Below are 26,755 nucleotides of genomic sequence, written 5' to 3'. Positions count from 1 at the left end.
AGTATATGGGGGTGCAGACATTGAGTATATGGGGGTGCAGACATGGTGACATGGCGTATATGGTGGGTGGTGGGGATGCAGGTATGGTGACATTGGGTGGGGAGGAGTGCAGGCATGGTGACATTGGGAATATAGGGGTGCAGACACAGGGAATATCGGGGTGCAGGCATAGTGACATGGGGTATATGGGGGGTGCAGGCATGGTGATATGGTTTATATGGGGGTGCAGGCATGGTGATATGGGGTATATGGGGGTGCAGGCATGGTGACATGGGGTATATGGGGGTGCAGGCATGGTGACATGGGGTATATGGGGGTGCAGGCATGGTGACATGGGGTATATGGGGGTGCAGGCATGGTGATATGGGTTATATGGGGGTGCAGGCATGGTGATATGGGGTATATGGGGGTGCAGGCATGGTGACATGGGGTATATGGGGGTGCAGGCATGGTGACATGGGGGGGTACAGACATGGGGTATATGTGGGGGTGCGGACATGATGACATGGGGTATATGGGGGTGCAGGCATGGTGACATGGGGTGTATGGGGGGAGGGGTGCAGACATTAAGTATATGGGGGTGCAGACATGGTGACATGGGGTATATGGTGGGGGGGCATGGTGACATTGGGGTGCAGACATGGGGTATATGAGGGGGGGGGTGCAGACATGGTGACATGGGGTATATGGTGGGGGGGCATGGTGACATTGGGGTGCAGACATGGGGTATATGAGGGGGGGGTGCAGACATGGTGACATGGGGTATATGGGGGTGCAGGCATGGTGACATGGGATATATGTCACAATGGCTATACCCCCCCCCCATATACCCGTATAATCTATGGGGGTGCAGGCATGGTGACACAGCAGTAGGATGCGGGCGGTGGGGAGAGGTGCTGAATACACAGACATAGGATGAAGTGAGGCTCGGCGGACACAGTGGGATAGGTCAGCTGCTACGATGTGGGAGGAGTGAAGGAAATAAGATGGGAAACGAGGGGTGGAGCAGAATGCTGGAGGGGCGGACACAAGGGAGGAGACTAGCCAGTACTAAGGCGCTTCCGCTCATGCCAATCTTGACCTTCCTTCCGTTGCTCCACCCCCTAGAGCTGGTCCCGCCTCAATATAGCCGGCCAGCCTATGGCAGCGAAAAACCGGTTAGACATCCCCCTCTTTTCTCCTCCTCCTTACCGGGACCTGACATGAAGCGAGGGAGGGCGGAGCCTATAGCGGAAATCCCAGTAAAACCGCTCACTGCGCATGTGCCTAAGAGCAGCCATCTTTTTTTCCCCAGAAGCCCTTTGGGGCCGCCATAGTTACGGTGCCGTGTGACCCACCGGTTTTTAAAGCATCGGTTTGTTGGCGCCTTGGTGTGAGATTGGCCCCATTGGTGAGTGAGGGAAGCTGGTGAGAAGGTTCCTAGGAGCTCAGACATCGGGCTGGGAGAATTATGAGCTGGCGGGATGGCTCTCCTCCTCCTCTCCGAGGTTCAGCTGACAGAAGAGCGGCCAGGAGGGATCCCCTTTCCCCACCCAGGAGAAATCCGTACGTACCGAGAGACAGGAGGGGTCCTGACTGTGACTTCACCCCTCCCTCTATGGAGAACCCCAGAAGACCTTTCCAGAGGGCCGATCAGAACAGACGGGACCAGGATGACCGGAGGACTCGGGATAGAACATGGAAGGACAGAGATCCCGATCGCTCCATGAGGAACGATCGGGAGAGGAACCGAAGACCCGACACCGCGGTGATCGGTGATCGAGAGAGGAACCGAAGGCCTGACACCGTGTTGAGCAATGATCGAGAGAGGAACCGAAAACGTGAGACCACGTCTAGCAACGATCGGGAAAAGGACCGAAAAGCCGAGACCATGCCAAGCCGAAAACCCGGTGTGCCGGAAAAACCCCAAATACCCGAGCCCGCACCAAGCAATGATCAAGAAAAGCAGAAAAAACCAGAGCCTGCGCCGAGCAACGTCCCAAAAAAGCCGGATCCTCCGCAGAACCTCGTCCAGGGAGTGGTCCCGGAGCACATCCGAAGATCCGTCTACCTCCTGAAGGACTACCTGCCCATAAAGGAGCGGGAGCCAATCATCGGACTGGAGTACATCCTGGAGTACCGGGTCCAAATCCGAGAGGCTAGAGTGGAAATCAAGTATTTCTGTGAGCTCTGCGAGATGGACAGCGGCGTGGTCCCCATGTTGGACCATTTGTGCGGGTTTAAACATCGCAAGATGTTTGTGGCCAAAGAGTACCCGTTTGTTCTGAAGGCGCTTTTCAGCTGCAAGGAGGACCGGGCGCTGTTCATGAGGAGGATGGCCGTGGAGATCGAGGAAGAAGATGGCATCAAGATGTACAAGAGCGATCCCGTCGTTAGAATGGTACTATGAACACAGCGCACACACAGATAAGGGGGGGGGGGGGGGGGTCCCCAATCCAGGGGTCTTCTGTCAAAGTATATCTGATACCAAAACTTCTCACCACACCCCCAGCGTGCCCCCTTTTCACCTGTTCTCACTGCCACAGCCCTCTCCCACATGTACATCCTACAGCCCTCATCCAGCCTGCGCTTACCACCTGCACTGACCACCGAGTCCCTCTCCGGCCTACACTCACCACCACACCTACACACCTCCCTCCCTCTTTCCTGCACTCACCACCACACCTACACACCCCCCTCCCTCTTTCCTGCACTCACCACCACACCTACACACCCCCCTCCCTCTTTCCTGCACTCACCACCACACCTACACACCCCCCTCCCTCTTTCCTGCACTCACCACCACACCTACACACCCCCCTCCCTCTTTCCTGCACTCACCACCACACCTACACACCTCCCTCCCTCTTTCCTGCACTCACCACCACACCTACACACCTCCCTCCCTCTTTCCTGCACTCACCACCACACCTACACACCTCCCTCCCTCTTCCCTGCACTCACCACCACACCTACACACCTCCCTCCCTCTTTCCTGCACTCACCACCACACCTACACACCTCCCTCCCTCTTTCCTGCACTCACCTACACACCTCCCTCCCTCTTTCCTGCACTCACCTACACACCTCCCTCCCTCTTTCCTGCACTCACCACCACACCTACACACCTCCCTCCCTCCTTCCTGCACTCACCACCACACCTCCCTCCTTCCTGCACTCACAGCCACACCTCCCTCCTTCTTCCTGCACTCACAGCCACACCTCCCTCCTTCTTCCTGCACTCACAGCCACACCTCCCTCCTTCTTCTTGCACTCACAGCCACACCTCCCTCCTTCTTCCTGCACTCACAGCCACACCTCCCTCCTTCTTCCTGCACTTACCGCCACACCTCCCTCCTTCTTCCTGCACTTACCGCCACACCTCCCTCCTTCTTCCTGCACTTACCGCCACACCTCCCTCCTTCTTCCTGCACTTACCGCCACACCTCCCTCCTTCTTCCTGCACTTACCGCCACACCTCCCTCCTTCTTCCTGCACTTACCGCCACACCTCCCTCCTTCCTCCACTCACCACCAGACCTTCCTCCACTCACCACCAGACCTTCCTCCACTCACCACCACACCTTCCTCCACTCACCACCACACCTTCCTCCACTCACCACCACACCTTCCTCCACTCACCACCACACCTTCCTCCACTCACCACCACACCTTCCTCCACTCACCACCACTCCTCCCTCCTCCCTCCACTCACCACCACTCCTCCCTCCTCCCTCCACTCACCACCACACCTCCCTCCTCCCTCCACTCACCACCACACCTCCCTCCTCCCTCCACTCACCACCACACCTCCCTCCACTCACCACCACACCTACACACCTCCCTCCTTCTTCCTGCACTCATCTATACACCCCCCTCTCCTTCCCTCACTCACCACCACACCTACACACCTCCCTCCTTCCTGCACTCACCTACAAACCTCTTAGCTGCACTCACACCATGTCTGCACATTCCGCTGCCACCTGGACTTACCCCCACACCTACACACCTCCCTCTTTCCTGCACTCAACACCAAGCCTGCACACCCAACCACACCCAGCCACTACCCTCCACAAACACCTGCATGCCCTTTGCCCCTGCTCTTGCTCTCCCCCACCCCTGGTCTCAACCCTGTATGTGCTGCACACACCCCGACCCCAGCCCTACTTGCCCTCCTCTTACCTCCATGGCTGCACACCCCCTCTGTGCTCTCACCCCAGCTCTATGGGGCCTGACACCTTCGCTCCCCGTGTCACAACCACAGCTGACCTCCATTACCTTTCACCATGGGGCTTACACTCTAACCCACCTATTCTGACCACCACACCTGCTACCATGCACACTCCTCCCATCCCCTGCCTTGCTCAATCTAGAACAAGCACACTTTTCCTAATTTTGGGTAAAGTAGTGGAGGGTTAAAACCACTGTCGGGTTTTATTTAGGGGTGCACCGAATAGAAATTTTGGTGCCGAGACCGAAAATGAAGGATGTACTAGGCTGAAAACGGAAAATGACAGTTTAAAAAAAAAAATATATATATATATATATATATATATATATATATATATATATATATATATATATATATATATATATATATATATATATATATATTATAATTTTTTTTTTTTTTTTATATATAATTGTATTATATTTGATTTTTTAATTGATATCATCCATTTTAAATTCATTTGAATTTATTGTTGGCAATTCTTGGCACCTTTAGTGCAAGAAAAGCTCCAGAAAAATGCAGTCTGCAGTCTCTAACCATCTCTTGTATCATGTCTGCAATCTCTCACTTAAACACACTGCTAATAGTATTAGCAAAATTTTTGTTCGATGCACCTCTAGCAGACATGATACAGGAGATGGTCAGAGACTGCAGACATGATACAAGAGATCGATGCTGCCTCACCAGTGCCCGTCAGATTCTGCCTCACCAGTGCCCGTCAGATTCTGCCTCACCAGTGCCCGTCAGATGCAGCCTGGCCAGTGCCCATCTCCGTGTGTCACAAAGCTGAATTTCCCGGGCCGCAGTAACAATGTCCCGCCATTGGATCAGTGTGTCGTCTATCACAGGAGGCGGGACATTGTTACTACAGCCCGGGAAATTCAGCTTTGTGACATACGGAGATCACGGCTCTGCAATGGGAGGAGGGAAAGACCGGACCGTGACCAGGATGACACTCCGCTATGGGCGGCACCCGGCGCCGCAGCCACCGCTATGGTGCATGCGCGATTATCGGCAAAATTATCTGCTTTTTTTTTTTTTTCTTTCGGCAACATGCCAAAAGCACAATTTTCGGCTGCCGACATTTTGGTGCATCCCTGTTTTTTATTTTTTATGGCATCTGTGTCACATTACTGTGTCTACAGTACAAGAAGTGATGAAAAGTCTCAGCAGGAAGTGAGGATATTTTACCAATGTGAAGGAAATTCTCCCCCCCCCCCCCCTAATTGTCACAGAAAAGTGTCCCCTTTGGAAGAGTTCTATATTCCTATTCTGCTGTCAAGTCAATTCACCCTCGCTTTTATTCCTGGTGATCAGGGCAATTAGAGTGAATCTCCATAAGGAGGTCATAGACCGCAATAAAAACCAAAACAAAAACTTGACGGTGGTTCTAACTCCTCACCACTAATCTCAAATAAAAAGCTTTGCCTTTTATTTATTCCTTTATGGGGTTCACCAAGCAGAGATTATAGCGCTGTCCCTGCAGTTCTTATGTCCTTCTAGTCCCCCTCTAGTGATATATACAGCCCTATATCTCATGGTTGGCCCACTAGCCCTCTGCGAAGTCAATTTGCTGGGCTGGGTCCTCCAGCTGTTGGATACCACAGAGCAGCAGAGTGCCGGAATGCAACGGAGTAAAAGGGTTCAAATCCAATATTAAAAAAAGAGACTCACTCAAAGAAATTATATTTAACCCAAGCCAAGTAAAAATAGAATAAATTACATAAAATAGTTTTTCTAAGCTCTAGCTATTTCACACTTCAGTGGTATAGAATTTTAAATAATATACATTGATTACCGAAAGTATTGGGACGCCTGCCTTTACACGCACATGAACTTTAATGACATCCCAGTCTTAGTCCATAGGGTTCAATATTGAGTTGGCCCACCCTTTGCAGCTACAACAGCTTCAACTCTTCTGGGAAGACTGTCCACAAGGTTTAGGAGTGTGTCAATGGGAATGTTTGACCATTGTTCCAGAAGTGCATTTGTGAGGTCAGGTACTGATGTTGGACGAGAAGGCCTGGCTCGTAGTCTCTGCTCTAATTCATCCCAAAGGTGTTCTATTGAGTTGAGATGCAGGCCAGTCAAGTTCCTCCACCCCAAACTCACTCATCCATGCACGGCTTTTCCTGTTTACACCGTGATCAGCTGTGATTGGACAAAGCTGATCACAAGGTAAGGAGTCTCCGTCAGACCCTTTACCTAGATCGGAGTTGCGGTGTGTCAGACTGACACGCCGTGCTGCACGCCGGCTCGTTATCCTGATCACGTCATATGACATCTGATAAGGATAACTAAACCACTTTTCCAATGTCATTTTTGCTATATGGCGGGTGGCAAGTGATGTATTTGCACACTGCCTATTAATTAGTATTATAATAAAGGAATACTCCCGCGCTATCACTGAAGGTGAAAAGAAATGTATATAGAACAAAACAACTGTGGCAAACACCGATGGGTGAATCCATGACCAAAGTAATATGTTTATGTGAATGGTGCTGCGCTGTTGTAAAACTATAATAAAACCCGTGTGACACAAGTAGTAGTACTAAAACTGTGCACAAGATGGCAGTAAAACCAAAATGTCAAATACAAAAAAAACCTTCCAAGGTGTAACTGAAAAAAGGTATCCAATGCAAATATACAGTATCTCACAAGAGTACACCCCTCACATTTTTGTAAATATTGTATTATATCTTTTCATGTGACAACACTGAAGAAATGACACTTTGCTACAATGTAAAGTAGTGAGTGTACAGCTTGTATAACAGTGTAAATTTGCTGTCCCCTCAAAATAACTCAACACACAGCCATTAATGTCTAAATCGCTGGCAACAAAAGTGAGTACACCCCTAAGTGAAAATGTGCAAATTGGACCCAAAGTGTCAATATTTTGTGTGGCCACCATTATTTTCCAGCACTGCCTTAACCCTCTTGGGCATGGAGTTCACCAGAGCTTCACAGGTTGCCACTGCAGTCCTCTTCCACTCCTCCTTGACGACATCACAGAGCTGGTGGATGTTAGAGACCTTGCGCTGTTCCACCTTCCGTTTGAGGATGCCCCACAGATGCTCAATAGCTTTTAGGTCTGGAGACATGCTTGGCCAGTCCATCACCTTTAGTCTCAGCTTCTTTAGCAAGGCAGTGGTTGTCTTGGAGGTGTGTTTGGGGTTATTATCATGTTGGAATACTGCCCTGCGGCCCAGTTTTTGAAGGGAGGGGTTCATGCTCTCCTTCAGCTCTGCAAACAGTACATGTTGGCATTCATGGTTCCCTCAATGAACTGTAGCTCCCCAGTGGCGGCAGCACTCATGCAGCCCCAGACCATGACACTCCCACCACCATGCTTGATTGTAGGCAAGACACACTTGTCTTTGTACTCCTCATCTGGTTGCCGCCACACACATTTGACACCATCTGAACCAAATAAGTTTATCTTGGTCTCATCAGACCACAGGACATGGTTCCAGTAATCCATGTCCTTAGTCTGCTTGTCTTCAGCAAACTGTTTGCGGGCTTTCTTGCTCATCATCTTTAGAAGAGGCTTCCTTCTGGGACGACAGCCATGCAGACCAATTTGATGCAGTGTGCAGCGTATGGTCTGAGCACTGACAGGCTGATACCCCACCACTTCAACCTCTGCAGCAATGCTGGCAGCACTCATATGTCTATTTCCCAAAGACAACCTCTGGATATGACACTGAGCACGTGCACTCAACTTCTTTGGTCAGCCATGGTAAGGCCTTTTCTGAGTAGAACCTGTCCTGTTGAACCGCTGTATGGTCTTGGCCACTGTGCTGCAGCTCAGTTTCAGGGTCTTGGCAATCTGCTTATAGTCTAGGCCATCATTATGTAGAGCAACAATTTTATTTTTTTCAGATCCTAAGAGTTCTGTGCCATGAGGTGCCATGTTGAACTTCCAGTGACCAGTATGAGAGAGTGATCACATCAAATTTCACACCTGAGACCTTGTAACACTAACAAGTCACATGACACCGGGGAGGGAAAATAGCTAATTGGGCCCAATTTGGACATTTTTACTTAGGGGTGTACTCACTTTTGTTGCCAGCGGTTTAGATATTAATGGCTGTGTGTTGAGTTATTTTGAGGGGGAAGCAAATTTACACTGTTGTACAAGCTGTACACTCACTACTTTACATTGTAGTAAAGTATCATTTCTTCAGTGTTGTCACATGAAAAGATATAATAAAATATTTTCAAAAATGTGAGGGGTGTACTCACTTTTGTGAGATACTGTAAATCTTGTGCAACAAAAGGAACAGTGATAAATCAATCAGTGATAAATCAATCCGTGCTCATAAAATAAACATTCACATGTCAATGCATGTTTTGAAACTATTATAAAGTCTCTAGAATAATCCTGAGCTGAGGAGTGAAAGATGGAGCTCCAATCTTAACCGTCCAAACTATGAAAAATTGACCGGTGTCTCTTCATTCCATGCAGTGACACCTCTATGTGAAGAGGCCTCTCACCTTACTGCTGTAAGGTAACAGCATGGGAGAACAACCAAAAATTCAGATATCCCCTGTAGGTCCTTGCATAGATCGCTGGTGGCTTCTATAACCTTTGGGGGTCCTCCTCCCGTTAATCTAAGAATCTATATTAGTTCGTGGATGGTGGCTCCTCTGTACTGCACTTCCACACTCGCCCTGAAAGCTATGCAAAGGGAAGAAGGGGAATACCCAAATGGTGTAGTATAAAAATGTATTATTAATACCAACACAAGGTAACACTCACATTAAGCAAGATGAGACACAGTACAACATCCACGAGCGCTAAGCTCTTCTCTCGTGTCACTTCCGGGGGGGCCTGTCAGCCAATCCCAACGCACATCGTCACGCGTCTTCATCGGGTGATCCCCTAATGAAGTCACATGATGATCCCCTGATAAAGTCAGGTGACGATGCGCATTGGGATTGGCTGACAGGCACACCGGAAGTGACGCAGGAGACGAGCTCGGCGCTCGTGGATGTTATGTGTCTCATCTTGCCTACTACACTATTTGGGCATTCCCCTTCTGCCCTTTGCATCCCTTTCAGGGTGAGTGTGGAAGTTCAGTACAGAGGAGCCACCATCCACCACCAAATACCAATTCTTGGATTAATGGGAGGAGGACCCCCAAAGGTTATAGAAGCCACCAGCTATCTATGCAAGGACCTACAGGAGGATATCTGAATTTTTGGCTGTTCTCCCATGCTCTTACCTTACGCAGTAAGGTGAGAGGCCGGTTCACATAGAGGTGTCACTGCATGGAATAAAGAGACACAGAGCACTTTCTTCACAGTTTGGACGGTTATAATTGGAGCACCATCTTTCACTCCTTATCTCAGGATTATTCCAGAGACTTTATAATTTCACTACATGCATTGACATGTTAATGTTTATTTTCTGAGCACTGATTGATTTATCACTGTTCTTTTTGTTGCACAAGAGTTATCTTTGCATTGGTTACCTTTTTTCACAGTTTCACCTTGAAGGTTTTTGTTTTTTTTTTTTTTTTGTATTTGACGTTTTGGTTTTACTGCCATCTTGTGCACAGTTTTAGTACTACTACTTGTGACACACAGGTTTTATTATAGTTTTACAACCGTGCAGCACCATTCACATACACATATTAATTCATATTCATGTAGAGCGAGAGATAGATGGATCCAGCTATAAATTTTATTTTTTTTTTAGGTTGATTTTCACAAAAAAAATGAATGTTTCTTATCTACATTACAGGTACCAATGATGAATGTGAAGTCAACAGAAGCTAAAAAATCCAAGCGAAAAACAAGGTGGGATACTGAAGGAGAAAGACAAAAAAAAATGAAGCAAGTTCTGAAAATTCTGGACTCATTTGTGATTGGTGATGACGATGAAGCAGCGACTGTCACAAGGCTCCTACAGAAGGTGACATCTGTAGTGAAGTTTCACACGGACAAGTTAAAAGAACAGGCTCTTTTCCCTTTGAAAGTGGCCAGGGCACAAAATGTAGCCACGACATTCGTGAAGAATGCTATTAAAGCACGGTTGGCAGAGCAGAATATATTCCCACTGTTAGAATTAGGAAATATCAGTCTCCATACCCTAGGTCGTCCTTATCACCCAAATGATAGGAAAGGATTCTTGCGATCCAATGCTGCTTTTCCACAAAAGCTACAAGGAGCCCCAATTCTCCAATCAAACCGTAATCCTCAAATGCCCTTAGCACAAGCTAACTCAGATTTAGAGATTGAGGAAACCGATGAGGATATCGAGTTTTTTAAGCAATTAATAGCATTGCTTGATTTGCTTCCAGAGAGTCCCACAACAACAGCCAGTTCAAAGATGGATTCAGAAATACTGATGTTACAAACATTTTTGCTAGATAACGCAAATCTAGAAAATGCACCAGCCAACCAGGTAATGCAAGCTGGCCCTTTGACACAGGGTCCGGCAAGTATGGAAAATGTTTCTCCGTATCAGCAGTTAAATAGATCGGCATCTAAAAATCCTGCAGCTGTGCCTCAGTTCAGTCCAAATTTATCAATGCCAATGGCCTCTGTGGCACAAAATGCACCCCTTGTGGAAAATGCACAGGCAGATCAGAATTTACTAATGCAAATGGTGGAATTAATTCAAAGCAGAAAGCCGAACGTGAATGCATCTTTGCTCGAAAACCAGAACCTTCAAAACCGAGAATGTATTGAGACAGCCAATTCTTCAGCGGTGATAATGGAGCAGACTGCTCATCGGCCCCCGTATATGGAACGACAGCCGGGGTTTGTTCCCACATCCAGAAGCAACGAAGGGTTTGGCTTTGAGAGACCGATGGCAGGAAAATATAAGAGTGCTAATAAAAGGCAGGTTGATGACGCTGACAAATCTACAGTCTATAGGTCAAATGAATCTAAACGTAATTTGTTTGCAGATGTGAGTAGCAAATCCGGTGTGTACAATAGAGACTGGGATGAGCCCTCTTTTAGCAATATTCCTAAAAAAGGTGCAAATCGAGCGTATGATAGGGCAGAACAAGCGCCCTTTTCTAGGGTCTCTCTGCCTCCCGACATTCAAAGATTAGAAAATGAAAGGTTGCAAGATATCAGTTATGAGCGTGACTTAAGACCAGACTATAGATCACATGAAGCCAGGCCTAATTACGGCGGACTTAGTTCAAGGTCATTCGATGATCCCGCATGGGCAGAAAGGGAGCGCGACATGCCTTATGGTAAGCGCGCTAAACTGGACAGTGATTTTGCAAAAACACGAAACACAGACTGGGGGGATCGCTATCCCGATGAACGTGGCTCTACAGATACAGGGATACCAAATCTGTCAGCAGATCTCTTGAAAAAGATTCGAGGAAAAGATTTGTTTACGGTTTCAGCAATTCTCAGTGAATACACAGAAAGTAATCCTTATAACTAAATACATTACAAATAGAAGATTTTCCAGGAAACATAAACCGTGGACTCTGAACGATATGTTTGTGGTCCTAATTTCTATAACTTAGGGATTTTTTTTATTTCTATGTTTTATTGTCTGTTTTAAGGGACAAGTAAAAGACTTATTTTTATTCACAAAAAAAAAAAAAAAAAAAACAAAATATCAGACACAAAAAAAAATGACGAAAAATTATTTCTGTACAAGTACAGATAATTTTTTTCTTAATTAAGTACTTCCAAATAATTAAAACTGAAGTTTAATCAGCTTTTATTTTGCCTTCCCTGGTTTCTTCTTTTCCTCATCTCATCAACCTGATCATCCACAATTTTGAATAAACTTCCATTTTCAGTACTACCATCACTGGAACTTTTTGCATCTCTGTGCAATGCAGGCAGATCATGGCTGGTGGGAGGGGTGTCAGGCCACAGTATATAGCTTCCTGAAAACATAACAACACCTTCCCTCACTACTTCTCTTAAAGCGGAGTTCTACTAGGTTTTTCTGTTTTATTAAAAGTCAGCAGCTACAAAAAGTGTAGCTGCTGACTTTTAATAAACACACACTTACCTGTCACACGGTCCAGCGATGCGGTCGCCCGAAGCCTCGGTTCTCTCCCAGGCAACGGCATCACTAGTGTGGGCACCCGGCTGTGACAGCTCGAGGCTTTACGGCTGGGTGCGCATGTGCAAGTCGCGCTGCACGTCCTGATTGGGTGAGAATCTTCTGGGACCTGTGACATGTCCCAGAAGATTGCAAGGGGGGGGGGTCGCCTAGGTGGCGCAAGCAAAAGTGGGAGCTGGGTACCCGTCAAAACTAGGTACCCACTCCCTCGCCCCAAAACAAAATGTGACATGTCGGGGGTTAGGAGTCCTTAAAGCGGAAGTTTCATTTTTGGATGTAACTCCACTTTAAGAGCCCTCAGTCATTATACACAGTCGGATGGCTCTTGGGAGAAGTTATGCAAAGATCAAAATGTGTAGATGGGTGAATGTCAGTCTAGAGGAGTTCCTACCCTGTTTCCCCGAAAATAAGACCTAGCGTTATTTTTGAGGATGGCTGTAATATATGCCTTTCCCCGGAAATAAGCCCTAGTTAAAGTCGTAAAAACATGTAATCAGTTTTGTAAAAGGATTATAGTGCAGTGTGTCTCCTTGTGTAACTTTATTGTGGAAAATACCTTCTTTACAGCGCTGCTGGGCGCCCACGTGACCCGCCGGAGAGCTTCTTCCAGCTGATGTCAAAGGCCCCTCCCTCTGCAGTGCTCGGAGCGGGGAAGAAGAGCTCCAGGGGGTCACATGAGCACCCAGTGGCGCTGTAATTAAGTTATTTTCCACAATAAAGTTACAAAAGGAGGCACACTGCACATATGTAATCTATTTTGTAAAACGGTTATAATTTTACAGTGACTTTAACCAAGGTTTATTTTTGGGATTACAGAATGTCATAATGCTGACTCCTGAGCTGACGGGGAGAGAAGACACAAGAACTTTTTTTAAAAAACATTTTATTGTTTTTTTTACCAGGATTTTTAGAACATAGAGAGGGGTAAATGACACAGCGCAAGCACTGTACGGTCTATCATGTTTTCAGAATATTTTTTTTTTTCTTTTTTGGGGGGTGTTACAACTGACATGACTGTATTTGAATAAATGTAGATTATTGTATATACCGTAAGTAAATAAGACATCCTCTGAAAATAAGCCCAAGTGTGTTTTTTGGTGTTAAGGAGTGGGCGGCCTTACCAACCGATCTGTCATCGCTGACAGCTGAATGTAAAAAAAAAAAAAATTGCCGGAAATGAAAAATTAACAAAAACACAATGGCCGAGGGTCGTTCCTCCAATCCAAACCTGGCCCTTTGGGTCTGGTATGCATTTTGAGGGGAACCTCCATGCCAAAATTGAAAAAAAGAAAAAGCGGCATGGGGTCCCCCCAAAATCCATACCACATTCTTACCCGAGCATGTAGCCTGGCAGGTCAGGCAAGGGGGTGGGGGAACGAGCCCCCCCCCTACTCCTGAACCATACCAGGCCACCTGCCCTCAACATGGGGACAAGGACCATCCGAATCTGGAAGGGCCCCCAGATCCTGCCCCACCACATAGTACACCTGCTCATTCACCACAAAAGAGTTGTGTAAAAAAAAGACAGGAGGCAGTTTTTGACAAGTCCTTTATTAAAAAAACAAAACTGTCCCCTGGATACGTCGTCAATCATGATGCCTGCAGATTTAAAAAAAAAAAAAAGAAAAACTCAGCTCACAACAAAGGCTCCCACCGTATGACCGTTCTTTAATAACTAAGGGGTGGAGCCACCCGGTGACATCACTGGGTGGCACCACCCCCTTGTGACCTTACCATCCCAGCATTCTGCTCGCTCGTCCCTCCCCCTTTCCTGACCTGCCGGGCTGCATGCTCGGATAAGGGTCTGGTATGGATTTGGTGGGGGGCGCGCCATTTTTGAAAAAATTTTGGCATGGAGGTTGCCCTCAAAATCCGTACCAGATCTGAAGGGCCTGGTATGGATTGGGGGAGGGGTCCCATGCCGTTTTTTTCATTGCCAGCAATTCTTTTTTTTCTTTACTTTCAGTTGTTAGCAGGGAACCCCACTAATAGCTGATGACTCATCGGTTGTTACGTGACGGCTGCCCACCCCTTAACAACCATTGTTTACTGGTTGTTAAGGACGCCGGCGGCAGTCCACTCCTTAACAACTAGTACTCGTTCCATAAATACCGCATGCCTCGATCACAACTTAATTACTGCATGCATTTAATTATTTTCTTACCTTATTTACCGAGCGTTTTCAGTGTTGTGGTAAATACTGCAGAATGGTATAGTGAACTGACCGTTTCAGAATTGCATGTGTTTAGGGAAAATGTGTCTGGACACCTACAGTACATACCGCATGCAATCTGGTTCTGTGAATGGAGCCCACTTTGAAAAGCTCACAGTGTGCGGTGGAGTCAGAGTAAGCAGTTTCAGTATATGTGAGGAGACTGACAAGACTAACGATAAGGGAGTTCAGCATTAAACCCTCTACACTGATAGCTTTCACACTAATCAGCATGTGAGGCTAAAACTAAGGGGAAACATAAGCTCCATTTTACTTCCTGTATTTTTATTTTATAATAATAGGATACCCAGAAGCATACAAAAAAGCAGCTTTTGCTGCAATCCTCGCCTTTAATCTGGAGCTGTCCCCTGCAGTATTTCCTTTCCAACACTAGACGTGCTTAATTATCTGGGTTAAATGACAGTCAACATTGTTAATTCCTGTGAGCCCAAGCTGTTAAAGATGTGCCTTTTTGGGGTGCACATCAATCCAAAAGGAAGGATCTTTGACATCATTGGACCAAGAAGACTGTAAGATTAAGGGTATATACAGTATATAAATTATTTCTAAAAATAAAACTGTGTGGTGTGGGGGCAGCTGGAGTTCAGTTTTTAACAATAATGTAAAAACTTTACAAAAGTTGAGAGGCGTATCAAAATGTTTTAGTCCACTGAGGGCTTGTCTCCACTGGTGGAAAACAGGGTGGTTTTTGGATGTTTCTTTCCACCCCTGGAATGCCCCAAAAACCGCTTTGTACAACTGTGGCAATGCATTAAGAGCAGCAACCTTCCAACTTCCCAACCCACGGGTGGTCAATATGTTCAAAAACAGCCTGCAAATGCTTAAAAATTGTGAGCCACGTTTTCAAAGTGTTTGCAAGCGATGAATATGTAAAGTCAGTGGAGACAAGACCTTGAAGTGATATTTTAGCTGTTAGTGGAGGCTGGTGATAAGTCAGCCCCTGGCTTCTTATGTGTCTTCTTGTCATGCTTATTAGTAGTACTGAGGGGTCAGGGACTAAAGCTGACGAGTTTAGCTTCTACCATAAAGTGGATGTAAACCCTCACATATACCCAGTGAAGTGAACAGCCTCAGATGATACACAGATTAAAAAAATCCTCCTATATAAGTTTTACATGTATATCTGCTGTCTTACCCTTTCTACGCTCTTTGTGCAGATCGTGTTAGAAATCTTGTTTCCTCATTGAGCAGTGGGTGTGGAGTCTGGATTTACACTGTCTGAGAGCTGATTGGAGGAAAGGCACACATCCCCCCAATCCACAGACAGAGGAATGAAGGAACATGCAGAGCTGTGCTGTGAATAGACAAACTCTCTGCTTATCTACCTCTAAGCTCACTCCCCTACACTAATTTTCAGCTACTGTTATCACCTATGTCTGAGAACTTGTCAGAAGTGACTCTGATGATAACAGAAGAACGGAGCAGCAGAAAGCAATGGCACTTTGGAGAGAGATACATGGGCACTACATGTATACAGTATCTGACAAAAGTGAGTACACCCCTCACATTTTTGTAAATATTTTATTCTATCTTTTCATGTGACAGCACTGAAGAAATGACACTTTGCTACAATGTGTGTTGTAATATGTAATAATATACATTATATTACCAAACGTATTGGGACACCTGCCTTTACATACACATGAACTTTAATGACATCCCTAGTCCGTAGGGTCCAATATTGAGTTGGCCCACTCTTTGCAGCTATAACAGCTTCAACTCTTCTGGGAAGGCTGTCCACAAGGTTTAGGAGTGTGTCTATGGGAATGTTTGACCATTCTTCTAGAAGAGCATTTGTGAGGGCAGGCACTGATGTTGGACAAGAAGGCCTGGCTCGCAGTCTCCACTCTAATTCATCCCAAAGGTGTTCTATGGGGTTGAGGTCAGGACTCTGTGCAGGCCAGTCAAGTTCCTCCTCCCCAAACTCGCTCATCCATGTCTTTATGGACCTTGCTTTGTGCACTGGTCCAAATCATTTGATGGGGGGGGGGGGGGGATTATGGTGTGGGGTTGTTTTTCAGGGGTTGGGTTGGCCCCTTAGTTCCAAAGAGAGGACCTCTTAAGGCGTCAGCATACCAAGACATTTTGGACAATTTCCTGCTCCCAACTTTGTGGGAACAGTTTGGGGATGGCCCCTTCCTGTTTCAACATGACTGCGCACCAGTGCACAAAGCAAGGTCCATAAAGACACGGACGAGCGAGTTTGGAGTGGAGGAACTTGACTGTCCCGCACAGAGTCCTGACCTCAACCTCATAGAATACCTTTGGGATAAATTAGAGTGGAGGCTGCGAGCTAGGCTTTCTCGTCTACATCAGTGCCTAACCTCACAAATGGGTTTATGGAAGAATGATCAAACATTCCCATAGATACACTCTTAAACCTTGTGCACAGCCTTCCCAGAAGAGTTGTAGCTGTTATAGCGGCAAAGGATGGGCCAACTCAATATTGGACCCTACGGACTAAGACTGGGATGCCATGGGCCTGTCAATGCAGGTGTGTCAATACTTTTGGTAACATAGTGTATAGATATATATATCTATACACGTGATTCTGCACTTCCGCCTAGGCAGTGCCCGTGCTGCCGGTGGGCCACTTCTGTGATTAATCACAACAGAAGCTGATCTGCGGGTGCCAAGCACTGGATGTCTGCCGGCACCCACCGATCATGTGTAACACAGAATGGAGATCTGCCTATGTAAACAAGGCTGATCTCTGTTCTGACAGGGGAGAAGGAGTGGATTTTGTGTCTCTGCAAAGCAGGGAATACAATTTATCTCTTCCCCTATTAAAAACAGCACACACAGTACACACAAACACTGGCTAGGCACACATTTAACCCTTTGATTTCCCTAGATGTTTTACCCCTGGGTCACAGCATCCCTCTTTTATTTTTTCTGGGGGTGTTTTCCTTCCATTGGGCCTTGTCCACCGTCTGCAGTGTACTCATGTGCGTTCTCTGCCAGATATTTGTCTGGCATGTAGACTTGCACGCTGCGTGCGGCCACTTCTGGGTTTTTTTCAACCTCAGGTGGGAGGCGGCCTCGTTTGTCCTTTGGATGACGTGGCCGCATCCCACACCGTGACGACATGGTCGTGTCCCTCTCTCGGAGATTCGGGCCACGTCACTCGGATGCGCCTGTGTGTCGGAAAGACGCCGCACACATGGCGATGCTTTTACGCCCTGGCCTGCTGTTTGACAATGTTCTGAGAGATGGCGTCGCGGCCGTTGTTGCGGCTAGACGCCATCTCTCGGTGCCAAACAGGGTACATCCATGTGGGGACATCCAAGGAGGACGCCAGGGGCCAGATGGACGTCATTCTTCCCTTTCCTCGCTGGTTTGTGAGGATTTTTTTTCTCTTGAAGCCCCATTTTCCTCTCTGGGGAGATTCACTAGGGCACCAGTTTTTGGCATTCCTGGGTCCGGTTTTGGATCGGGCTTTAGCTTTTGTGCAACTGGTAAGTTCTCTTATATAAATGCCTTTAGGATTTGCTTCCTCGGTGATGCGGTTTCCGACCTCCTGGGTATTGGATGCCTACACGGATGCGGCCATTCCTGGGGTGTTCTGGCTGTAATCTGGTGGATGGTGTCCTTAATCGGTGGATACGGTACCGCTCACCTTGGTTTATTCTATGTGCACCATTTTATAATATATAAAAATTAAAATATATATATACAATTATATATATTTTTCAGGTGTTCCCTTTTGCTGTTTGGACCACCGGTGTCAAGGTTTTTTCTTCTTCAAAGTGTGTTAGGGATGATGGCAATTCACACGCCAAACCATGAGAGTCAACGTAATTTCCAGATGTTTAACCCCCTTCCCAGCCAGAGTCATTAGTACAGTGACAGTGCATATTTCTAGCACTGATCACTGTATTAGTGTCACTGGTCCCACTATAGGTCGCTGATCACCGCCATTACTTGTATAAAATAAAAAATTCCATAAATATATCGCAGTTTGAAGACGCTATATACGCTTATTGGTATTTTTTTTTACCAAAAACATGTAGCAGAATACATACTGGCCTGAAGAAATTCATTTTTTTTTTTTTTACTGTAAATGTTTTACAGCAGAAAGTATTGTTTTTTTTTTAAATTGTCTGTTTTTTTTTTTGTTTATAGCGAAAAAAGTAAAAGAAATCACAGAGGTGATCAAATACCACCAAAAGAAAGCTCCATTTGTGGGAAAAAAAATGACATACATTTTTTTTTTTTTGGGCACAGCATTGCATGACCGTGCAATTGTCAATTAAAGTAATGTAGAGCCATATCGCAAGAAATGGCCTGGTCACGAATGGGGGTAAATCTTCCAGAGGTCAAGTGGTTATGTATAAAGTGCAAATGTAATATAAAAACAGATTTCGTTCAATTATACCTACCAGTAGCATTTAAAAATACATTTATTTTTTTTAAATGTATGCATAACTGGACAAAAGGGTTTTTCATCTTAAATATCATACAGTATGGACCTTGAACTACTATACTGCACAATGCTGAAAGTGCTTTATCTGCTTTCTAAACAGGAAACTAGATTGCTGCGCACAAACATGCGTGCCTTTTAAATGGGAACTCTGTAAACAGAAACTCGCACAATACAATTAATTTCACAATATTTTTTTATTTTTTAAACGTTAAGTCCCATGAGAAGCCCCTGATTGGCTGCTGGCACGTGGTCAGATGCCTGCCTTTTCTTTGCACCCATTTATGCTGCAAGCAGTGAGAGGAACATTGAAAGCCACAGGCGTCAGCCTGAACTTCCCCTAAACTCTTAACCCCTGCAGCCTATGACTGTTTGACCTTTCTCACTCAACACATTTCAAAGCCACAAATGCACTATAAGGCAACAGCCATTTTAGATTGGGGTACCCAGTATGCCACATCCACAACCACCCCTCTGTCCAAGGTTTTACTTACCTCCTCATAAAAATAAATATAAAAAGAAATTAAGTTTGTCTGACAACTTCTGTCTTTCATGAATCCATGTTGTCTGTTGCTTTAAAAAAACATTTTTCAAGCAAAATCCATCTAGGTGGTCTTTTATGAAACTGTATAGCGACATAGTGGGTGCTGCTGGGTAGAGGGGAGGGAGCAGAGCCAGAAAGCGACATGTATGAAGTCACTTCCAGGGTCCTTCTCTCAGTGTCCCCGGCCAGCATGGCCAGGAAAGAATCTAATGCAATGCAATGCAGGGCCAAACTTTCGGCTGAGTCCAGACTCTGGGAACCTAGGACCTGGATACAGTTTTGGGGCATTTGTGCCCAAACCAGCAATGACTGCTTCATCCCCCCCCCCCCAGACTGTGAGACCCAGAGCAGATGTTAATATTATAAGCTCAAAACAACCTGATGCTGGGGTCTGCTGCTATAATCAGTTTACCAAGGTGTCTTTGTCCCGTTGTATTATTTACCCATTGTGTGCCTCCTAGGTGTGAAGTCCCCTGACTAATCAAGGTTTCTTTAAGCAATTTGTTGTTAATTAGCGGACTGTTTATGTTGGCTGTTTCTTTGATGTGCTAATTGTCTGTAAAGTTCTTGGGTGCAATGCACAGCTGTAATACCGGGTTCCAGAGTTCAGAGTGGAGGAAGCTGTATCTTGGCGGAAGCACCCAGACTGGGAGGCAGGCGTTCTGTCACATTTGGTGGCAGCGGTGGGATCTGTTTCCTCTCTATTGAGCAGTTCCAAACTACCACTGGGACACATGTTCAGGAAACCACTGCAGAGTGGCGCTGTTCCCCAAAGTGATGGAAGTGGAGATTCAGCGATGGATGTAGTGAGAGCTCACCCAGTCTGGCGGATTTGGTTCTGTACGGGATGCACTGGTGTGGAGGGATGTCATGCGCCAGGAGCTATGGAGAGAAGCCCTACAGTTGGAGCAAAAGCATTGCGGAAAGGATTTTGCTACCCCAGAGAAGTAGAGACGGGCCGAACAACTCCCAGTTTGGTTTGCGCCAGAATTCTCGAGCATCGCAAAAGTTCAGACCTGAACCGCAAATCCCATTGAAATCTATGGGACCTGAATTTGAAAAATCAAAAGTCCCCATTTTGAAGCTTATATGCAAGCTATTGGGCATTAAAAGGGTATGGGAGCCCGGGTACTACCCTGGGGAACATGTACCAATGCAAAAAAAATCTTTTTTTAAAGGAGCAGCGATTGTAATAATGCTTAAAGTGAAACAATAAAAATGAAAAATTGCTTTAAATATAGTGCCTGTGGGGTCCCCCAGGTTTGCCTGTAAAGTGGTGCATCTGTACCATGTATAGAACCTGCTGCAGCAAAACTGACATTTATAAAGACCTAACAACTGTCCCCGAGCCACCCCCATCAAATCATTCTCTGCAGCTATTACCTTTTGTACAATCACCCCCTCCCTTAGAATGTATGCACTTCGAGCAGGGCCCTCCTGTACCTTTTGTATTGAACTGTACTGTAATTGTGTTGTCCCCCCTATACATTGTAAAGCGCTGCATAAACTGTTGGCGCTATATAAATCGTGAATAATAATAACAAAGAAAAAAAAATGACATTAGAATTGATATTCCCTGAAAGCTTTCTTTTTGTAAACAACGGCTTGGGGAGTCAGTCTGTATGATGAGGCCACAATTTAGTGCACTCGCAAAAAGATTAGAGATTTCTTTGATAAATTCTGGTATCTCTTTGGCAGACTTTGGAAGTAACAAAGTTTTGCACCACAGTGAGCAAGCTTTATGTGAAGCCAAATTATAGTACACTCAGGCCAAGATTAACATTTTTTTTTTGACAAAGTCAGGTATCTGTTTTGCAAACTATGGATAGAAGTGAAAAAAAAAAGTGCGGAAAAATTGAAACATTTTAGTGTTGGTGGTGCCTTCACCCCATAACCTTCTAGAGGTACTCTTGATAAAAGCAAGAATTGGCCTTGCTGTAAAAAATTAAAATTTTATGCCCCTGTCAAACAGTTGCAGAAAAATTGGACTTTGGGTGTTGTTGGTGCCTTCACCCAGTAACTTTCTAGAGGTACTCTTGATGAAAGCAAGAATTAGCCTTGCTGTAAAAAATTGAAATTTGATGCACTTGTCAAACAGGTGTGGAAAAATTGGTCCTTGGGTGTTAACTGTGCCCATAAAACCTATACTAAAAACCTATACCAAAGCTAGGCAGCCTAGACAGTCTTGCAGAGATCCCAATAATACTTAATCAGCAACATCGGCATCAGGGGCTTGATACCTGCTGCTAATACAGGACTGATTAATTTTGACAAATGTCAGCCGGTCAACGGAGTCTGTGGACAGACGCGCTCTTTTATCTGTCACAAAACCTCCAGCAGCACTGAATGCCCATTTGGAAATCACGCTGGATGCAGGGCAGCTCAATTGTATACTGGGCAAGTTCTGGCTAGAGGTCTATTCTCATGACCCAGGAACCCAGTGGATCGTCTACTGGAAAGCTATCCATTTCTGTTTTCACCCCTAGCTAATCTTCCACCATATGATGCAGATACTGCCGATAGGATCTTGAAGCTGACAGCTCTGGGCGCGGAGGACAAATTTTGTTTTTTAAATGCATCATTGATTCACCCCTTCTCCACCGTTCCTCCTTTGAGCAACAGAAGCCTCAAAACTATCATTTCCATGAGACTGTAACCTACCAGAGTTTGGAAAGGCATTACATAAACTCCTATTTAAGGTGTCCTCGAGATATTTTATCCTGTGCTCCCTCTGCGAGAGCAGGATGAGTTCTGAGACTTTTCACTTGTAACAGTTGTCAAGGAGGGTTGCCAACCAATAATGATCCTTCTCCTTGATGCCTGGAATTCTCTGGTCCTTTCGCAGGCTTCGAAGAATAAAGGAGCCCATGCTCCACAAGTTTGAGAAGCAGAGTCCTCAGGGTCACTAAGGATTCCAGTATCTGGAACGGCCTCCTCCCAGCCACGTACTACTCCCAAGGTTTCTGGGGACTGAAAACCAACTCTTAAGGTTTAACGTATGTCTTTCTCTGCTTCATAGCCTCCAAAACTGCCAGAATCCTCCTCCCTCCCCTCTTGTTTGTTCTGTGGCGTCGCAAGAATGGTGTCTGCATAAAGTGGGCCTTGAGAGGAAAGGCATTACTCCTCTTCGTCCCACTGCTTTCCCTTGAGTGCCCTGTCCATAATGCCATGCAGAGTATGCTCCAGAGTATGCATTGTCACGGCACACCATCCTTGTCACCTCCTTAGATGGTGACAGTATAGTGCATGTATCCCTTAGCAGCCATTGACGTGGGGAAAAAAAGCCTTTCCTTGGGCCATATTCACATAGGTACTCCTTGATGGCCCTCTGCTGCATGTGCAACTGCTACAGCATTGCCAAAGTTAAGCTCCACCTGGTGGGCATGTCACAAATTAGTCAATTTACGAGCAGGTGGAAATCCTGCTGAATTTCAGCCACCCGAACACTGGCTATGTATGACTGCCTGAAATGGCTACATACTCTTCTGGCCTGCCTTAGAAGATCTTGCAATCCTGGGTACCTGTTTAAGAAATGCTGCACAATCAAATTGAGGACATGTGCCAGGCATGGTATATGTGTCAACTTTCCAATCAAAGGGCGGACAGAAGAATAGTACCATTGACAGATACCAGCATTCCTGGCTCAAGCTGTTGTGGCTCCTGTCCCCTAGGTCAGCCTTTTCCAACCAGGGTGCCTTCAGGTGTCTTCAGGGGTGCCTTGGCAAAATGCCTTGAAATTGCCCATAAATTGTATACAAGCCAGTGGGCGGATCAAGCCTGCCTACTACATAAAGCCACAAGTTTTCATTGTGCACCATTACAACCTTTGAGCTGCCAGTGTCTTAACAACCAATGACATCATCAGGTGAAAAGAAGGATATTGGGCACATGCACAGCATCCTGAATGAGGGAGGGAAACAGAGAAGAGAAACATTGGAATACTAATCAGTACCAGTGTGCAAAGGTGTGTTTGTTTTGGAAGAATAATGTCCTCTAACGTTGAGTGTCCTACGTGTGTGTGGTTGTTGCTGCGTTATGTACTATAGTTAGTTTTTACACTTTAGAATGGGGTGCCTCGAGATTGTGCGTAATTTTAAAGAGTGCCTTGACTGAAAAAAGGTTGAGAAACACTGCCCTAGACAGACCAGCTGATGCACTGCATGGCATCTTTTAGCCTGGCTCATTGAATAGCCTCTTGAACACTTAGGGAGTTCTGGTGGTTCATAGGACAATTCAGCAGAGGAGGGCATGGAGGAAGAGGAGGTGGGTGGAGCTGACAGATCTTGCATCATCATCACCAGCTGTATGGAAATGTGGCGGCAAAACAATCTCCAGTACTGAGCCCTAATTGCAAGCAGAGTTACCCAGTGTGCTGTGAACTAAATTTATCGTCCCTGACCATGCTTGCTGGACCATGTGTAAGCAGTAATGTGAACCTTGCTGCTGATTGCCTTGACCAACAATACCAAAACATTGCTGAAATACTGGCACTGGGCCCACCAGCCCATGCCCTGGATTTTCAGGAATTTCCTGAGGCTGAGGAGAAACATCCCAGCGAGCCTCAAGCAGAAGAGCTGGCATCAAGGCAGAAAACGGAGCTCTGCCCAGCATCAACAGCAGCTTCAGCCTTCCAAAGAGGCAGTCGGCCTTTCTCCCACACCACCAACAGGGACACGGGATTTCATGGCAGCAGCATCTGTGGAGTTACAACAAACTTCTCTACCTGAAGCACTGACCGCAGGACAGAGTGCTGCCCAGCCCTGTCCATCCTAGTCTGCAAACCCAGCTGAAGCACTGGCAACTAGATAGAGGGTCCAAGACCTCTGCCCCACACCCGCAGCTGTTCCGGAGCCCCAGGGTGAGAAGAAGGCTTTTCTCCCTCTCCAGCAGCAGATCCACAGTTCGGGAAAGGAGGTGTTTTTCCTCCTATCCAGCAGCAGATTCACAGTCCGGGAGAGAAGGTAGTCGTCCTTCCTCCCCAACAGCAGATCCACAGTCTGGGAGCAGAGGAAGCTGTCCTCCTTCCCCAACAGTCAAACAGAGAGGAGGAAACTGTCTTCCCTCCCCAACAAGAATCCGTTCCCCTAGGAGACAGTACCAGAGGAATGTATTCCCAGCGGCTGAATGAGAGTATGGTAGATGGAGCAGTTAGTTCAAGGACCAGGGAGGAGAGGAAGCCATTCTCACTCCCCAGCAGCAGATCCACAGTCCGGGAGTGGAGGTGGTCATCCTCCCTCCCTAGCAGCAGATCCACAGTCTGGGAGTGGAGGAAGCCGGGCTCACACCTACTAATGACAACCATTCCTTGCGGCCAAGAGTGGAGATCATGTGGGCCAACTATGTGGGTTCACTCTGCCCAACTAATGCATGTCCAGACCAGGTGGAGGTCTGGGACCTGGTTAGTCTCATTTGGATGGGGGAGAAATATGAAAGACCCAACCAGGATAGGGGTTTTTGGAGGGGACTGCAGGCTTGCCATTTGCCTACTGACTATGGGCCCTGGCTTTTGAGGGGGCTCTATTCTTCAGAGGGGTGTGCCTGGGGGACCCTTGGAGTTGTCTTGCTTTGGATTCGGATTTCCATGATGTCTCCCCAAAACACACAGACTCTGGGAACCTAGGACCTGGATACAGATTTGGAGCCTTTGTGCCCAAACCAGCAATGACTGCTCCCTTCCTTCCCCCCATAGATTGTGAAATTTTCTCCCATTGTATAATTTCCCCATTGTGTGCCTCCTAGGTGTCCCATTATTAACTGAGTTAACTGAGTCACCTATTGTTTCTGTCTGGTGGCTAATCCTCCTGGAGGTTCCTACATGGAAATTAGTCTTGTATCTACAATAACTCGTTATCAAACCATTGTGGGATGTTTATGTGTTTATGTTAATGATAATGTGTAATGTACTTTGTGTATCCAGGGTTGTGGGCTTGTTGCCGGATTGTCTGGGCACTCCCTGAATAATCAAGGCTTGTTTAAGGGACTATTTGGTAATTAGTGTACTGTTTCTTGGCTGTTCTTTAGATATTCTAATTGTCTAGGATAATGTGATCAAGCTCTTACCTGATCTTGCATGGTATATATTCTTTAATTTACAGTAAAGTGAGTTCCAGTTTGCGCCTAAGCTAGTGTCGTCTAGATCTTAGGTCTAATATTCCGTTTTAATACCTGGTTCCTGATTCCAGAGTAGAGGAAGCTATATCTTAACGGAGGCACCCAAGCTGGGTTCCTGGTGGTTGGTCACAGGGAATGTTTACATTTGTGTGTGTGTGTGCACGTACAGGTAAGGTCAGCATAAGTTGGATTTATCATTTTACATGTAAATTTCGGGTTTATTCTAGCTAGGGGACATCAGCAAACGGATGCTTGCTGGTCTCTCCCTTCCACCCTGTGATGCCCCCCATGCAGGTCCTAGGCCCATATGTGAAATAGAAGAGCCGGGGGGTTGCTTCAGGGTAGGCAGCACACTCCACACTCTGGGGCATCACAGAAAGCAACTGGGTGGCTGTACATCTGCAGTATCGCTTTAATTACAAAGCTTTTGAAATGGAGCTGCCAGAAGTGTGTGCAAAGTCTCCCTGCTGCCATTGTCGTAAGCCTTAACCACTTAAAGATTGGAAGGATTTACCCCCTTAATGACCAGGCCATTTTTTATGATACGGCACAGCTACGGTTTAACTGACAATTGCGCAGTCGTGCAATATTGTACCCAAACAAAATTTATGTCTTTTTTCCCACAATTCCATTTTTCCATTGGTGGTAGCTGATCACCTCTGCGTTTGTTTGTTTTTTGCGCTATAAACAAAAAAAGAGCATCAATTTTGAAAAAAAGGCAATATTTTTTACTTTTTGCTGTAATAAATATCCCCAAAAAAATATTAAAAAACGAATTTCTTCCACAGTTTAGGCCAATATGTATTCTTCTACATATTTTTGGTAATAAAAATTTTAATAAGCGTTTATATTGATTGGTTTGCACAAAAGTTATAGGGGGTCATTTACTATAGCGCTATGGCGCTAATTCGCGCAAATTGCCGCGAATTAACGCTAATTCGCGGCAATTTAGCGCGAATTAGCGCTAATAGCGCTAATTCGTGCTAAAACGGTATTCACTATAGCGCTGGTGAGAAAATACTCCCAAAGTCGAATTTACTATAGCTCCCTGAAACTAAATAGCGCCCAAACCCTTACTCTGCTAAAACCTAGAGAATTGCACATGGAAATAATGTTTAGAGCATGATATAATTGCCTAAATGGTACTGAAATATGCGGTATATTATTTAAACATTATCT

General features: G+C 46.0%; 1 protein-coding gene across 1 annotated transcript; it reads left to right on the top strand.

Annotated features, from left to right (window-relative positions):
- The first annotated feature begins 1,254 nt into the window (after window positions 1–1,254).
- On the top strand, window positions 1,255–12,010 carry LOC141133327 (uncharacterized). Its single transcript, XM_073622633.1, has 2 exons — window positions 1,255–2,380; window positions 9,959–12,010. The coding sequence occupies exons 1-2, from the start codon at window positions 1,451–1,453 to the stop codon at window positions 11,624–11,626; spliced, it is 2,598 nt and encodes an 865-aa protein (XP_073478734.1). The 5' UTR covers window positions 1,255–1,450; the 3' UTR covers window positions 11,627–12,010.
- The last annotated feature ends 14,745 nt before the right edge of the window (window positions 12,011–26,755 follow it).

The sequence above is a fragment of the Aquarana catesbeiana genome, linkage group LG03 (assembly GCF_042186555.1).
Source record: "Aquarana catesbeiana isolate 2022-GZ linkage group LG03, ASM4218655v1, whole genome shotgun sequence".
Lineage (NCBI taxonomy): Eukaryota > Metazoa > Chordata > Amphibia > Anura > Ranidae > Aquarana > Aquarana catesbeiana.
This window is presented reverse-complemented; position numbering and strand designations above follow the sequence as displayed.

Coding starts and splice junctions, on each gene's coding strand:
- LOC141133327 (XM_073622633.1), top strand. CDS start 1,451: ATGAGCTGGCGGGATGGCTCTCCTCCTCCTCTCCGAGGTTCAGCTGAC. Junction 2,381..9,958: donor GCGATCCCGTCGTTAGAATG/GTACTATGAACA, acceptor TCTACATTACAG/GTACCAATGATGAATGTGAA.